This window comes from Pongo pygmaeus, chromosome 8 (genome assembly GCF_028885625.2).
Source record: "Pongo pygmaeus isolate AG05252 chromosome 8, NHGRI_mPonPyg2-v2.0_pri, whole genome shotgun sequence".
Lineage (NCBI taxonomy): Eukaryota > Metazoa > Chordata > Mammalia > Primates > Hominidae > Pongo > Pongo pygmaeus.
The window spans coordinates 92,815,001-92,830,817 of record NC_072381.2 but is presented as its reverse complement, the minus strand read 5'-3'; the positions used below and the strand labels follow the sequence as shown (position 1 = coordinate 92,830,817).

Below are 15,817 nucleotides of genomic sequence, written 5' to 3'. Positions count from 1 at the left end.
GAAATGTCAAATGACAGCTGGACCACAAAGGAAGAGACAGGAAAACTACTGAAAAAATACACATAGAAACTGTGATGGTTGATGTTATATGTCAACTTAGCTAGGCCACAGTACTCAGATATTTAGTCCAACATTATTCTAGATGTTTCTGTGGAGGTATTTTTTAGATGGGATTAACATTTAAATCAGTAGACTTTGAGTAAAGTAGAGTACCCTCCAGAATGTGAGTGGGCCTCACCCAATCAGTCAAAGGCCTAAGTAGAAAAAAGACTCTTCTCCCCAGAAAAGCAGAGAATTATGCCAGCAGACCGCCTGTGGACTTGAACCGCAGGTCTTCTTGGGGTCCCCAGCCTCCCAGTTTTCGGACTTGCCAGATTCCACAATCACATGAACGAATTCCTTAAAATAAATCTCTCTCCTTCTATGTGTGTGTGTGTGTGTGTGTGGGGGGTAGACAGAGAGAGAGAGATTTATTATATACCTATATGTAATACATAGATATCCATATATAACATATAGATATATTGTTATCTATTCAGATATATTATATATCAGAAATATTATATAATTCAGATATAATATCTATATGTTATATATAGATATCAATGTATAATACAAAGAGAGATAAGACTCTATAATAATAATTTATTAAAATAATGTATATATAAAATTAATATATGTATAAATTAATGTATGTACATGCATATATAAATTTATTTAAATATGTTACATATATTTTTATATCTATGTCTATATAGAGAGATGCATATCTATATATAGATAGACATACAGATATGCATCCTGTTTGTTCTGTTTCTCTGGAGAACCCTGACTATACAAGGTTCTAACACTGAAACTAAAATACAGAGTTATAGGGGTTCTTTAGTGTGGGAGCCAACAATCCCACAGGTCTCCCCATCTTCAGGGCACCATTACATTAGTGCCCAGTTTAATAACTGGTAAAACTAACAACGACAGAGTCATTTTTAAAAGTTCCTTTATATTGAACATACTCTCTCTTTTTTTTGAGTGAATACATTTTTTTTTTTAGTAAGACTATTTTGAAATGTTTCTAAATAAGATAGTTAATGTGTAGTTGGTTTTCAGTCTGGGGCTTAAAGGGATAAAATTTGGCTTTCTAAAAACATCTCATTTCTCAATGATTCTAGATAACGTAAAAAAAATGTACCAAACGGTGTTCCTGCTACAATGATGCCCTCACAAATATGTTAGTCTCTCAATTATACTCACAGACGAGAAAATGAGGGCTCATGGTTAAGCGTATAACACAAAAGAATATTAGGGACAATTTTGTGAGAGTTCTCAAGTTCAAGATTCCGAAGAGAATGAAAGAAGGTGAATAAAGAAAACATTTAACTCCAGAGACAGCAAATGCAGTTATTTACGGACTTGAGGGAATGTGCCATGATTAATGAAGCCATTTAAACCTAACTTTTCAATGCAACATTTAGAAGGCCTCTGACAGAGTTAAAGATTAGAGTTCTATTCCTTTGGGGCATAAGACTCCCCCTAGTAGCTATGAAACTAAACTTTCCAGGCATATCACTTTGCACCTTTTAAACACTCTCCAAAGGTTACTAGAACCTAAAGAATGTCACCGGAAATAGACAGCAACTGCTGGCAATAAAGAAATCCGGTCTATCACAAAATCCTGCAATATACTTTGAGACCCTTTATAAACCACAAATTAGATACTGTGTACAAAAAGTAATGGTTTGTCATTCAAATAACTCTTTGTTTCAACATTCTCGGGCAATTAGAGCAGCTAAGTCCTTTGCAGAGAACACTAAATTCAAAGTCAGCAGTTCTCCCTTTTACTATGTGTGTCATTCAACTTTTCTAAACTCAGTTTCCTCACTGGAAAAATGGGCTAATAAATGACATGTATCTCCATGGGTTGCTGCAGGGGGGCAAACTGTAAAGCACTATGTTAATGGAGGTTGCTGATGGAAGATAAATAAATCTACTGCATAGTCTAGTTGAGGAAAAGGGAGAGAGGCTAACAAAGAATAACCCCTTCAGAAATGCTGTTGTTGTCACTAGAAATCATGCTTTCTGTGGATTGCTTACTGACCACATTGCTGAAAGGAAGGCCATGATATTTGTCTCTGCTTATAAAGAATGACTTGGCCGAAATCAAGCAAAATACAAAGCAAAATGTGGAGCAGGGTGCTGAAAGAACCTAGCACTGCCTGTCACACGTCTGTAATGTTGCCTTACATCAAGTATTCTGCCTTGAAATCCAAGGGATGTTTCACTGTTGCAGCCACCTCCTCTTGTCCACTAGATTCCTGACCAATGTAGCCTCTAATCTACCTTCATCTTGGCCTTGAGTGAAAATCTGAAATGACTAAATAACACTCCGGCAGGTTGTCTCAATAAGGAAGTGAATCTGTGGGATGTTACAGAAAGGAGTTCTGCCAAGTAATAATGCCAACTGATCTTATAAGCCTGTAGCTACAACACTACATGTGTATACACAGATTTACTGTAGTTTCCCTATCATCTTTATCAACCTTTCTAATATGTAAACGTATCCAACCATTACTAAGATGTAATACTTGAACTGTGCTGAAACATCACCCATGGCTTTCAACCCTGACTTGAGTTTTCAGCCTTTTCCTTCATGTGCTTCATTTGGCTCTGGTGGGCACTACCTTGATTATTTTATTGTGGTATATCTTATTTTGAAAAAGAATATTGTGGTTCTTTAACCACAGTAAGTCCAAGAGATAGCTTATTGTTCAATGGGATGATTTTTCTTTTGCTTTCAATAATTTTCAAGCCTTCTGTGTTAGCCTTATAGATCTGCTTCATGGTTGTTTGGGACTGTTTCTATGCAAAACCTAAATTACTTTTTATTGCTTAACCGGACTTGTTAAAGGAAAAACAACAATGAGGAAAGCAATACCAAAGATAGATGACATATTCAGAATTTTACCTTTTCATTCTTGTACAATGCTGAAGTTTACAGTCACAGCAAATGTATATTTACTCCCAGTTCCATAACAAGCAACCATAATGGCTTGAAATTAAGTTCATGCATAATCATACATTGCAAACAAATGAAGTACAATCACACACAATCCAACCAGGTACATTCAGTTTAAATTGATTTATTCTTCATCAACTTAAAATCTTTTATAAACACCGTAGGAAAAAAAATTTCCAGATTTGTGAAACTAAATGAGGACCAACAGTCATTGGAAGAGGATCATAAATATAAAAGACTCAGGAACAAAATGTGCAATGATAATTTAGAAACAAGTTTACTTTTGTCAGCCAAATGCTACATCATACACAATAGCTACATCTGGTCGAGAAATTTCCTGTTGTTTGGACTCCAATCTAAAGAAAAATACAGTGTTATTCTACTATAGCTGGTTGGATCATGAACTAATAGCAATTCCAACTGGTTAATGTAGATTTTCTTTTAGTTATGTTCTTAACCATTTCCAGTTAATGTAACATATGTAATTATAATAATTTAGCTACTTGGAAAGTTAAAGTACATACCAGGAAGGGCCATGCCTAGGGAAATATAAACACAATTAAGAAACATTTTCAGCTCTCCACCAAACCAATCTTACAGCAACAATGTCAAAGAACAAATTCCTATTATGACACTTCACATATACAACATACAAATATACTAGCTTTGTCATGCTATTTTTAAAAATAGAGAGTATATAATAGCAAAAAGCTGGTGAAATCAGAACTTGTATGGAATGTTGTTCAATACAATCCAAAAGCATTGTTCAGATGTTTATCTGGTTTTCTAATTTTGTATTTATTTATTTTCTGTCCACTGGGAAGAGATATCTGTTTTAAAATAATTATAACATATGTTAATATCCCCTCCAGCTTCACCAAGAAGTTTTCTCTTGCAAACATGTGATCTTACAACCACTGTAGAATAGTTTCCAAACTAGGCTTTGGGAGCAAGTATGGAAGCAAACTGCCCTAGAACATCCTAGAATCTCACATGGTTAGAGGACATGAAAATATGCTCAGCAGAACAAGCACCAATGTTAGATCCAGGACAACCTGGATTTAAGTCTAGGCTTCAAATAAGTTATTTAGCCTTTCTAATACATATTTTCTCAAGTGGACAAAATATCTTCACAGTGGTATTATCCTGATTAAATGTAATAATCTATGTCAAACTCCAGTGTCAGAACACAATTGGTGCTCAATAAGTGCTGGTGATATATGCAGAGTGCTCTCATACTCTGCCTTGGAAAGTCAGAGCTGCGGAAGAATAGCCATTAAATGATGGAGTCTCACAAGGCACCCCTGTCTTGATCCTACTTGGATGCCATCAGTCAACACAAGCTTGAGGTTCCATTTTTAAATTTAGATGTGACATTTATGATCAAAGGGTCTGTGACAACCCTGGAACTATACTTCTAGTGAGAAATAAAGTGATATGATACACTGATATAAAAGTAGATTCTTGAGTAATAATATGGAGTGACTCATACTACACAATTATCATAAACTCTAACAAGTGATTTGGTTTTTGTTTTGGGGTTTTTTTTTTTGGCTTTTGGACTGAGTAGACAGAACTATTATATTTTTAAATTAAGGGGAAAATATAAACCTTTGAGAAAATTAAAACCAACAAAATATTTTTAGGAGACATGGTCAGAATAAAAACAATGTTGCTTGCAGATTGTAGGTAATCAAGAAATTTGCAATTGTTTGAAGGAAGACAAAAGTGGGCACGTCTGTGGCTATAGAGATCATTTCAAATTTTCAATGGCAGTGACTCAAACCTTCATGAATTGGTTACAATTAAATGATATCTATATGAATGATATCTTGCCCAACATTTTGACATAGAAATAAATCACTTTTTAGAATTTAACTCTGTCTCCTCAGTCCAAACGCCATCAGGTGAGGCACTGTCAGGAGCCTCTGTTGCTACGTTTCAAACGGCTTCCTCCTGATACCCTCCAGGCTGCTCTCCAGGTGAGAGGGAGCCCAAGCCCCTACTCCCTTCTACGGGGGAGTGAGGCAGTTCCATTTTGTTATACAGATTGCCTCTGATTTTTGAAATGAAATAAAGAATTCTCTGGTTTAAAAAAGAAAGTTTTGGCTGCGCGCAGTGGCTCATGGCTCTAATCCTAGCACTTTGGGAGGCTGAGGCAGGTGGATCACTTGAGGTCAGGAGTTCAAGACCAGCCTGGCCTATATGGTGAAACCCCATCTCTACTAAAAATACAAAAATTTCCTGGGCTTTGTGGCAAGCGCCTGTAGTCCCAGCTACTTGGCAGGCTGAGGCAGAAAAATTGCTTGAACCCAGGAGGCAGAGGTTGCGTGAGCAGAGATCGCGCCACTGCACTCCAGCCTAGGCAACAGAGCGAGACTCTGTCTCAAAAAATAAAATAAAATAAAATAAGAAAAAGAAAATAAAAAAGAAAGTTTCACAACCACTGATGGGGGGCTGGAAGGACCTACTGGACTAGGTCTCAGAAAATGACTGTACTGTGTTTCTCAGCAAGCTCACCTGCCTTCATTACCATTCTATCTCCAGCCACTAGACAAACCCTGGCACATGGGGGCATTCAGTGTATATCTGTTGGCTAGCTGATGAACATCGTATCTGTGCTACTTCCAAACTGATGTGACTAGGGATAAAGTCACTTAGTCACTTCAAGACTCCAAGTTCTTTTATTTATGTATTTATTTTTACAGACAAAGTTTCCCTATGTTGCCCAGGTGGGACTCTAGCTCCTGGGCTCCAGTGATCCTCCCGCCTTAGGCTCTGAGTAGCTGGGACTACAGTCATGAGCCACCATGCCTGACAAATTCTTTTAACTGTATGCAGAGTGGTTTGTTCATAATAGCTAATATGTATGAAATACTGACTATTGAATCAGGCATTCTTTTAAACTTTCAACATCCAAAGAGGTAGGTACAGTTATTAACATCCCCATTATACAGATGAAGGAACAAAGCCCAGAGAGTTTAAGTAATTTGGCCCAGGTTCATAGCTAATCACTGACATACAAACCTAGACAGTTTGACTTCACAGCTCACACTCTCATCCACTGTGATATTCGGCCTCTACTTAGACCCAAACTAAGTTAACACACAGTGAGTGGTAGGGGCGGGCAGCACATCATATCCCTGATTATCTATTTTTATTATCAATTTACACAGGCATTTAGGATGCTTCTGTGGGCTGTGCAGAGCTCTGAATCCCGATCATAACTGGGGCTGCATAAGTATGTCCAGTGGACTCTGTTTGCAGAGGTAGATGGTGGAACCAGCAGATAATTCCCACAGGCAAAAGAAGAATCTTACAGAAAGTTTCAGACACAGGCCTTGCAGCTTGGAAGGGGAAAGGATATGGAAGTAGCAAAACATCTGATCTTGAACCCTCCTGACAGAGCCACACTGGAGCCACATGAGGATAAAGGGATCTATACAGCTTACAAGAGTTGCCTCCCTCAATTCTCTAATACTGTGGAACTAAAGCAACCTCTTAGACAGTCTTCAATTGAGGTTAATACAGAGGAAGGAAACATTTTTCCCACTTGAAGAAGAGTCTATAAACTGCAACAGCCCTACTGGCACCAAAACTTTGGTGACTGGAGTGACCCAGCAGGATCTGCACTTCTGAGTACAGACAGACCCACAGATCCACACAGCAAGTGGCACATGGCTGGGGCCCTGACTCAGGAACACAGGAAACGCACCCCTTGGGGACTCCCAAAAACACTTGGGTAGGCTTTTGAAAGAACTGGGCTTTCTGCATGAGCAGGTAGGGGCTTGGAACTAGTAAGCTTCACGTATTAATGGGAAGGTAACCTCATTCATATCCCCAGGCTGGTGGGTTTGCGGGGACAGACATCTGGATTACATGGAAAGTGGGAGCAAGAATAAGTGCTTCATCCACCTCACGGTAGTGAGCATCCAATAAGAAATAGAAAATCAATGGGTTGGCAGGGTACCGTGGCTCACACCTGTAATCTCAGCACTTTGGGAGGCCGAGGCGGGCAGATTGTCTGAAGTCAAGGAGTTCAAGACCAGCCTGGCCAACATAATGAAACCCTGTCTCTACTAAAAATACAAAAATTAGTCATGCATGGTGGCATGCACCTGTAGTCCCAGCTACTCAGGAGAATTGCTTGAACCCGGGAGGCAGAGGTTGCAGTGAGCTGAGATCATGCCACTGCACTCCAGCCTGGGTGACAGAGCAAGACTCTGTCTCAAAAAAAAAAAAAAGAAAAGAAAGAAAAGAAAAAAGAAAATCAATGGGTTTTGCAAGTTGAAGAACCCCCATAAAATGAAATTGAGACAGTGTAAAAGAAAGGCTAGAGATTTTGCCTAAATAATCCAGATGGATTATCTGCATTAGCTGTTCTTCATCTTTTTGGATCACAGACTCTTTTAAAAATTTGTTGTCTATAATAGCACTTTGCAAGGCCAAGGCAGGAGGATTACTTGAGGAAAGGAATTCAAGATCAGCCTGGGCAACATAGTGAGACCTTATCTCTACAAAACAAGTTTAGAAATTTGCCAGGCATGGTGGTACATGCCCGTAGTCCCAGCTACCCAGGAGGCAGAGGTGGAAGGATTGCTTGAATTCAAGAGTTCAAGGCTTCAGTGAGCTATGATCATGCCACTGCACTCCAGCCTGGGTGATGGAGCAAGACCCTGTTTCTAAAAAATAAAAAAAATTAAAGGAAAAAACAGAATCTATCAAAAGCTGTAAATTCTCAACCCAGGAAAATGCTCCTTCCTTCCCTTATCAAAACACAAACATTTTTGCCTCTAGGATTTTTTGTTAGCCCACCCTGAAGTCCTAGATCTCAGGCTAAGGACCTCTGATTTCCATTAACACTGACCTCTGCAACCACTTCCACCACGCTGGTATTTTTCCTTATGAAAGGAACACTTGTCCAAGGTCAACAGCACCTTGTTGTCTGTAATGAGGCCCCCTCTTTCAATATAGTTCACTTGTCTTTTGGCCACAGCTCTGTTCACATGCTCAAAATCAACCTCTTGCCCATGGCTAGCTGCTAAGTCCAATGACCTTTACTTCAGGCAGTCGGTGTTCAGCATGTGTCAAAATCAAGACATCAAGATAAAAGTCAGCCTTTCTTGTAGACCATCAGGCCTTGTAGATTCTATTGGAAAGGACATCAGGAGAGCAGATTGGTACGTAAGGAGCACTGGGCCAGGAGTCCTAAGATTCTGGACTCTGGTCTTGGGCTTTCACTTATGAATGTTATGAGCAAATCACTTAATCTGAGGTAGTTTCCTCATCTGTAAAGTGGGATAATAATTGCTGCCTGTTTTCTAGGGCTTTTGTGAGGATCAAATGAAATAATGCCTGAGAAAATGCTTTGAAAACAGAGACGTGGTATAGAGATAAGCATCATTATTTTTGTTGTTAAAGCAAGCTAGAAGTAAACTAAGTGTCTTTGGGGAATATTATTTAATCTGAGAAGTGAAGGATTCAGGTTGTGGGGTGTTACCTGTCACAGCAAAAGAGTAAGGGAAGAGGGCCGATGCTGATCAGTCTTTGAGTTGTGATTCTGAGTTCATGCCCCATTCCCCAGGCAAAGGCACAAACACAGGATATGAACATCTTTCCCAAAAAAAAACCTTATTGGATTTTTCTTCCTAAAAGGCTTGGAGCCCTGCTCAGTATTACAAATTCAGTGTGACTCTACCCCTACTCCTTCCCCACTTAGCAGCCATTACCCGAAGGTCTTGAAATAGATAAGTTTATTTGATAAGTTCAGGCAGTTCTAGGAAGGAAATGGTCACAGAAGAGTCCAGAAGTCTTCTCAATAACACATGCTTCTGAGCTTGACCAGATTGGTTTTCTAAAAGCCATTCAGCTTGTGGCCAGAAAGCTCCCTTAATGCTCTTTTGTTAGAGTGTAGTGGATGAAACCATTTTAATATATTTCATGTGTGGGCATGAACACTGACACTTTAGCATGCACCAAAGAAAGCAGTTGTTGCAATAATGCTTGACATGAGCAACCTGGAGGGTGGAGGGTGCCATGGAGGTCAGCAACATGTGCTGACCTCATCTTGGCTGCCCTAGGAATGTCCCTAGCAGGTGGCAATGGTACTTCTGAATGCTACCTTCTGAATATCAGCACCAGCAAAGAGCAAGTGGAGGTGAAACAGACTTGTCTTTCTCTTGGCTTTAGACCATTTTTCAGTTCCTTAGTTTTAAAGGAACAACCTTTGAGAACAACCAAAAAATCCTAAAAATGGAAGCTTAAACATAATAGAATGGAGCACACTGTAAATGATCCAAATAGTTTTGCAATAAGATTTGCAAACCAAAGACTAACTTCCTGTTCCTGCAAAACTTCTGGGAAAGATTTTTTTTTTCCTTAACAACAAAGAGTAAGAAACAATAACAAAAACATACCATCTAGCAGGGTGTCAAAGTGCATAACCTGTAAGTACTCCTTCTCCCGCATGAAACCTTTGAGGGGAGTAGCCCAGCCTTCGCTCAAAACCTGGACCCACTGGAGATCCAGCTGCAAAACACAAAAAATAGTTGAACATTTTCATAAGTTCTGTTTTCCAGGCATCTGGCCCCAGGGAAGTCCTTTCTTATTCAGTTAACAGGAGGATGAGGGCAGAACCTTCTATGTTTTAAGTGTCCCCACCTGTTATGCTAACCTATGATCTAAGGGCCAGAAATATTTAAGTCTGGAAATTTCCTATGAAATAGTGGTGAAAAGATTTTGTATTGAGATGACTTATTTGAATATGTTTAGGTTGTATCTATTCCCAAAATGTGCAACTGAGTTGAAAATTCACTGTTTATTCTTTCTTTCTTTTATCCACAAAAATCCTGGTTTGGCTATATTTTTCTACCAGATGTACTTACTGGTACAATGACAGCTATGTAAAATTGTCCAATGCAAATACAGAAGTTATTTTCCCAGTCACCTCCATACATGGCATTGATCAGCTGCCTTGTGGCAATTCTTGGTGAGAGATTTCTTTGGAGAAGAGGTTAAAAAAACTTGGAAAAAAAGGAGTGTTTTATTTATGGAAATCATGTGCACTTTATTTATACTGTTCTTATTGTTAAGAGTAATTGTAAATAAATTATAATGACTGATATTAAGCCTAATTATTTGACCACTCTGCACCCACTTACCTTAGTAATTGATAATGAAAGGAGAGTTTCAGCCTCAGTGCGGACGTGGTCAAGTTTGTTTTCCGGCACAAAGAGTTCATGGATATCTTTGATTATAGTATAGGGTACAATGTTCTGAAATGAAACAGCATTGGTAAAAACTTGAAAACTGTAAAAAGAATGCTTCAGTAAAGAGGCATAGATTGTCTTTCATGATTTTATTAAACATATAAAAAAAGACAACCAGTTCACCTACCTGCTCTTGCAGAAGTTCCACTACCTGGTGGACACAGTCACTCACTGTGGACAAATTGGTTTTAAGCACACGCTCAGGAGTTTCAGGTTTCTCATAATCAGAATCAATACCTGTAAATCCTGCAAAGCATATGGGTGACAATCATCGCATCTGTATTGACAGAATAACCTTTTTAATCAATAAGGCAAAACACATGTTGGAATAATGTATTAAACTGAAAATTCGCATTTTAACAGAAAAGGTCAAACAGCCATCCTTGACTTCTAGGCATAAGTAAGAAAATATATAGCTGTATTTTCAATATGGAAAGCCCCAAATTGTCAACAAAATCCGGCTGGCTAAGTTGAAGCCCTCTATAGATGATTACAATCAAAAAGGAAGACAAGAATAAGGAAGAACTCTGAAACACTCCTCTACACACACACACTCACATATAAATATCCATTCTAGTTCTCTGAATTTTATTGCATATGGCTGAGATGACAATTCTTAAAAATAAAACCCTACCTTTTAATAAGCCTCTGGGCATACTGAATATATCATAATGTGATAAAAAGTTGTGCATGTTATATGCAATTTTGGAAAACAGAGTTTGAAACTCAAGGCAGATTTCTGAGGACAGAATAAGGACCGACAGCCTATGTAACTGGTAAAGATGCTGCTAGCCAATTCTCTTACCTTTAATCTCCCCAGCTCTGGCCCTTTTGTAGAGGCCTTTTACGTCTCTGCTTTCACAAATATTTAGAGGTGCATCTACAAATATTTCAAAGAATGGCAGCCCTGCTGATTCATGTATTTTGCGGGCATTCTCACGATCCTGAAAAGCAATATGATTAAGAATGTAAAAAGAGGTTTCATGGTGAAATTCTAAATCACAAAACACTGTGTACTTTGGTTTTCAATAGCCTTGAGATAACACCAGGGTTTGTGCTTTGCAGAGTGCTTGAGAGAAAGTCCAGAAATTTCACTCTGGTAAACACAGCTCTCTCAAGGACTTTCACAGAAAACCATGGAAAATAGGCCCTCTTAGCAGGAAAGCACTGGCCATATGGGAGCATTTCATTCAAAGGATGTGTTCTAAGCTACATCTGATGTTTGGCTCCCAGAAATTTCCTGATTTAAAAGAAGAGTGACACTCCACCTCAGTGATGTCAGCGTTAAACACATAGAACCTGAAGCTTTGGCCGTGAACTGCTCTTTTCTTTAGCTAGATCCTTTTTCCGACAACTAAAATTACAGAGCTTTAGAGTTTCTCTTGTTTAACTTTCTCTTCCCTTCGACTCTGACCAAATGTTCTTTATAATTGTGAACATGGAAGGGTTTATGTCTACTGGTGCCCTGGCATCTGGAAAGGAAGGAACTCTCTTTATATAACCAATATTAAATAGAGGAAATGAGAGAGCCTGTTATTGGGGGAAGAAATAGTTGGGAAATTGAAAGGAGATATTCTTATGCCCTCCCTCTCTGATTCCTTCCCCTAGCAGTTGGAGAGCACTTGCACTGTGTGTGGGAATTGTGTGTAGTGCCCCCCTTTTTTTTTTTACCTTTGCGAATGGAGAAATAAAGCTGGTAATGCAGACCAGACCAGCATCAGCAAACAGCTTAGCCACCTCAGCAATCCGGCGGATATTTTCCTCTCTGTCCCCAGGAGAGAATCCGAGATTTCTGTTAAGGCCATGACGGACATTGTCCCCATCCAGGGAGTAACAAGGGATGGCATGGGAGACAAGGTACTCCTCCAGGGCAAAACTTATCGTTGTTTTTCCAGCGCCAGAGAGACCTGTTCAGAACAGATAAAGCAGACTGACATCGGCCTGGATAGTTTAAGATGACAAATTGTGAACTAATCTAGTAATTTTAAATATAACTAAATCTTAAAAAAAAAAAAAGAAAGAAATCCGTGTAGTTGACTACAAGGCAAGTACTTACATTTCTCTCAAATTTTGAAATAACTATTTGTCCTGTGTTAGGATTATAGCTTTTCAAAGCAAGCAGGCTTCATAAATAGGGAGATTTGGGGGCTACATGTGGTCCTCGATGTGTTCTGTTTGGGCTGCAGAGTGTTTTAAAGATTAGAAAGTTGTCATACAGGCTGGGCATGGTGGTGGCTCATGCCTGTAATCCCAGCATTTTGGGAGGCCAGGGTGGGAGGATCACTTGAGCCCAGGAGTTCAAAACTAGCCTGGGGAACATAGTGAGACCCTGCATCTACAAAAAACAAAAAAAACTAGCCGGGTGTGGTGGTGCACACCTGTGGTCCCAGCTACTCAGGAGGCTGAGGTAGGAAGACCCCTTGAGCCTGGGAAGTCAAGGCTGCAGTGAGCCGTGATGGCACCACTACACTCCAACCTGTGTAACAGAGCAAGGCCTTGTCTCCAAAGCAAAAAGGAAGTTGTGTATACAAATCCAGATTCTGTATTCTCTTGAAAAAATCAAAAGATGTGGTGACAGTGGTCTCATATCCCCTTCAAAGTCAGCAATCAGCTGGAATGGAGAGAAACAGCCAGCCCCTGGAAACTGGTAAGTCCACCTCCCTTGTGGATGCCACTGAACAACCGTCTTACAGAGCCCGCATGCTGTCCTTTGGCTTCGAGATGTTTCCAAAATGACTCTCAAAACATAAAGACAGGAAGCCGGCCTGAGCTAGGGAGCAGATGTATTTAGAGCTGCCATATGTCACACTCTTAGGTGTAAAGATTCTCTAGAGTCTTTATATGAGAAAAGAGTTACCATGTGGCTTCCACCATGGTTTCAAAGCACAATGATCAGGAACACACTTTGTTATTTCCATATGAGGAGGAACATAAGAAGAAAGGGAAAGAAACACAACCTGCCAAAATTATTTAACAGTTTAAATCTGAACTACCCTAAAGGCTAGCACTCTAAAAAAAAATGAGTCCTTTAGGATTTTTGGATCTTTGTCTTAAAGATCTCTGAACCTAAGAATATTTCATAGTGCCAAGCCTCTGTCTGACAGCACCTGGGCATGACAGAGGAAAAAAGCCAAGAGGTTCATACAGAGAAGACAACAGGAGGAAAGAGGAAAAAAGGCAGAAAAAGCAGGAATGAAGGACAGACAGAGGAAGGAGGATTTGGGGGAGAAAGGTGATCTGCAAAAGGTAAATAGTCTCCATACTTTTAGTTATATTTTAAAGTCACGCCCTTGGCTTTGACAGAGGACCATTAGAAGAAACGGCTGTATGAAGAATGTGTCAACACTAACTTCATCATATCATTTTTGAAGGTATTGTCTGTAATTCTGTTATTCCTTTTCATTTAAAAAAAGACATAGGTGATAAATTCTTCTTAGTATTTATGTCAGGTTGTGGGGTAAGGGAAGTGGCACTCCTGAATCTCTGGTGTGTTCTCTCATGTCAGAAAATGAGAGAAATAACAGAATGTCCTTCCATTTTGCTTCAGCTCTCAGTAAACTAAGAGCTCAATTACAGTAAGTATATGTAACCAGATTGTTGGCATGTGTACTTTCATACACCGAGGTAACACTAATTATAGTTACTGACAACTTAACTATGTGCCAGGCACTGTGCAAAGTACATTTATCTTTTATTGATTTAGTTCTATCGACACCTCCATAAGTCAGGTACTGTCTTTATTCCCATTGTACAAATAAGAAAACTGAGGCTTAGAGAGCCTAACTGGCTTGTCCAAAGTCACACAGCTCATGGACGTGGAGTTGGGGCTAAAATCTGAGACTATGGATTTAAAGTATTTTGTTTCTTCTGGTCTGCCTGGTCAACAGCCTACCTTCGTAACATAAGAATAAAAAATAAATTAGAAAAAGATGATTTTTAAATGTAATTTAATTTTTTATTTTTATTTTTTGAGATGGAGTCTCATTCTGTCACCCAGGCTGGAGTGCAGTGGCAGATCTCGGCTCCCTGCAACCTCCGCCTCCTGTGTTCAAGTGATTCTCCTGCCTCAGCTTCCCGAGCAGCTGGGATTACAGGCATGCACCACCACGCCTGGCTAATTTTTGTCTTTTTAGTAGAGAGAGAGGGTTTTGCTATGTTGGCCAGGCTGGTCTTGAACTCCTGATGTCAGGTGATCCACACATCCTGGCCTCCCAAAGTGCTGGGATTACAGGCAAGAGCTACCAAGCCCGGCCTTGATTTTTTAAAATTTGCCATCTATTCTTTTCTTCCTCTAATGTTTCTCTTCTACCAATTCTTTTTCTTTTCAGGGGGTGTCACATTAGAGAAAATGGACTTTGTATGTATAGCCCAACACGAAAGTTGTTTTTACCAGTGATCTTCGCATGAAGGGAAACATATAACAGGAGGGGATCTTCTAGAATACAGCTGTACCTACTGCTCAAATTACGTCTCTTGTGGGGAGTTGAGGTAAACATTTCAGGAGTAATGACAGAAGGATGGTGCCTATTTGAGCACGGCAGGTTCCTTGCTCACTGTCTGTCCTTGCACTGGAGGCTGCAGAAAGTTGTTTTGATGCACACGCATGAATGAAACCAGGAAACCAAAGGCACAAGGCAAAAACTTGAAGAAGACAAGAATGAGGCCAGTTGGGACAGAAAAGGGCAAAGATTTAGGATAGCAAGAAAAGATGCAAGGCAGGTCCCCACCTGCCAGATTGTTTAGAATGAGCTCCAGGTTAGAAAACATTACCATTTTATAACTTGAATAAACATAGTTTTGCAGGTGGGCTCATTCCATCTGAAAACTGTTGTCTATGAAATGAACTTAGTTTTTCCTTTTGAGTCCAGAAATAATTTTGTCTACCTTGGACTCAGAGTACAAGGTAACAGTCTAGGGCCAGCTATTGGGAGTCAGGTTCTAATTCCAGTTCTGTCACTAATTCTTAGCTTTGACATTCTGTGGCTATAAAAACACAAGAAAAGGGAGAGTCATTCAGTCACTTCAGCAGCAGTGAGTTATTTCTGTAAACAAGGGCAATCCTCAGCCAAATGGAAATTACTAGTTTTCCTTCTTGTACAGATTCTCATGTTTGTTTGTTGTTTATATAGTAAGTGAAATAGTCTCCTAGAATGTCAAAACATTAGGCAACAATAACGAATATCTCTAAATATCCAAAACCTTATGGACAGCCAAATGCTTGATGTCAAATTAGGAAAGCCTCATTCATAACTGCCAGTAAATATGTTCAGGGATGAACATGAGAATTATTGAATCCCTTAGCACTGAAAGGGGATGTCATAATCATCTTGCCCCATCCTTTCCTGCCAAAGAGGAGAAAAGTGACAACTAGAGACTTTCACAGTTGACTTGATCAGACTCTTATTTCTATAGTTGACTTTGACTCTATTTCTCACTGATGGTAGGGTTAGGACTAACACCCAGGCTTTCTACTACATCTCCCAGCCTCCTTCTAATGATAAAACAAGCATGTAATATGTTACACTAATTTCCATAA

General features: G+C 39.4%; 1 protein-coding gene across 1 annotated transcript in view; it reads right to left on the bottom strand.

Moving 5' to 3' along the window:
• PAPSS2 (3'-phosphoadenosine 5'-phosphosulfate synthase 2) overlaps positions 1 to 15,817 on the bottom strand; it is an 89,312-nt gene that overhangs the window by 22,340 nt on the left and 51,155 nt on the right. The window contains exons 3-7 of the mRNA XM_054503075.2: positions 11,953 to 12,188; positions 11,087 to 11,225; positions 10,409 to 10,527; positions 10,174 to 10,287; positions 9,430 to 9,541 (exon numbers count right to left, since the gene is read on the bottom strand). Of these exons, the coding sequence (XP_054359050.1) occupies positions 9,430 to 9,541; positions 10,174 to 10,287; positions 10,409 to 10,527; positions 11,087 to 11,225; positions 11,953 to 12,188 (720 nt within the window). The remainder of the gene's footprint in view (positions 1 to 9,429; positions 9,542 to 10,173; positions 10,288 to 10,408; positions 10,528 to 11,086; positions 11,226 to 11,952; positions 12,189 to 15,817) is intronic.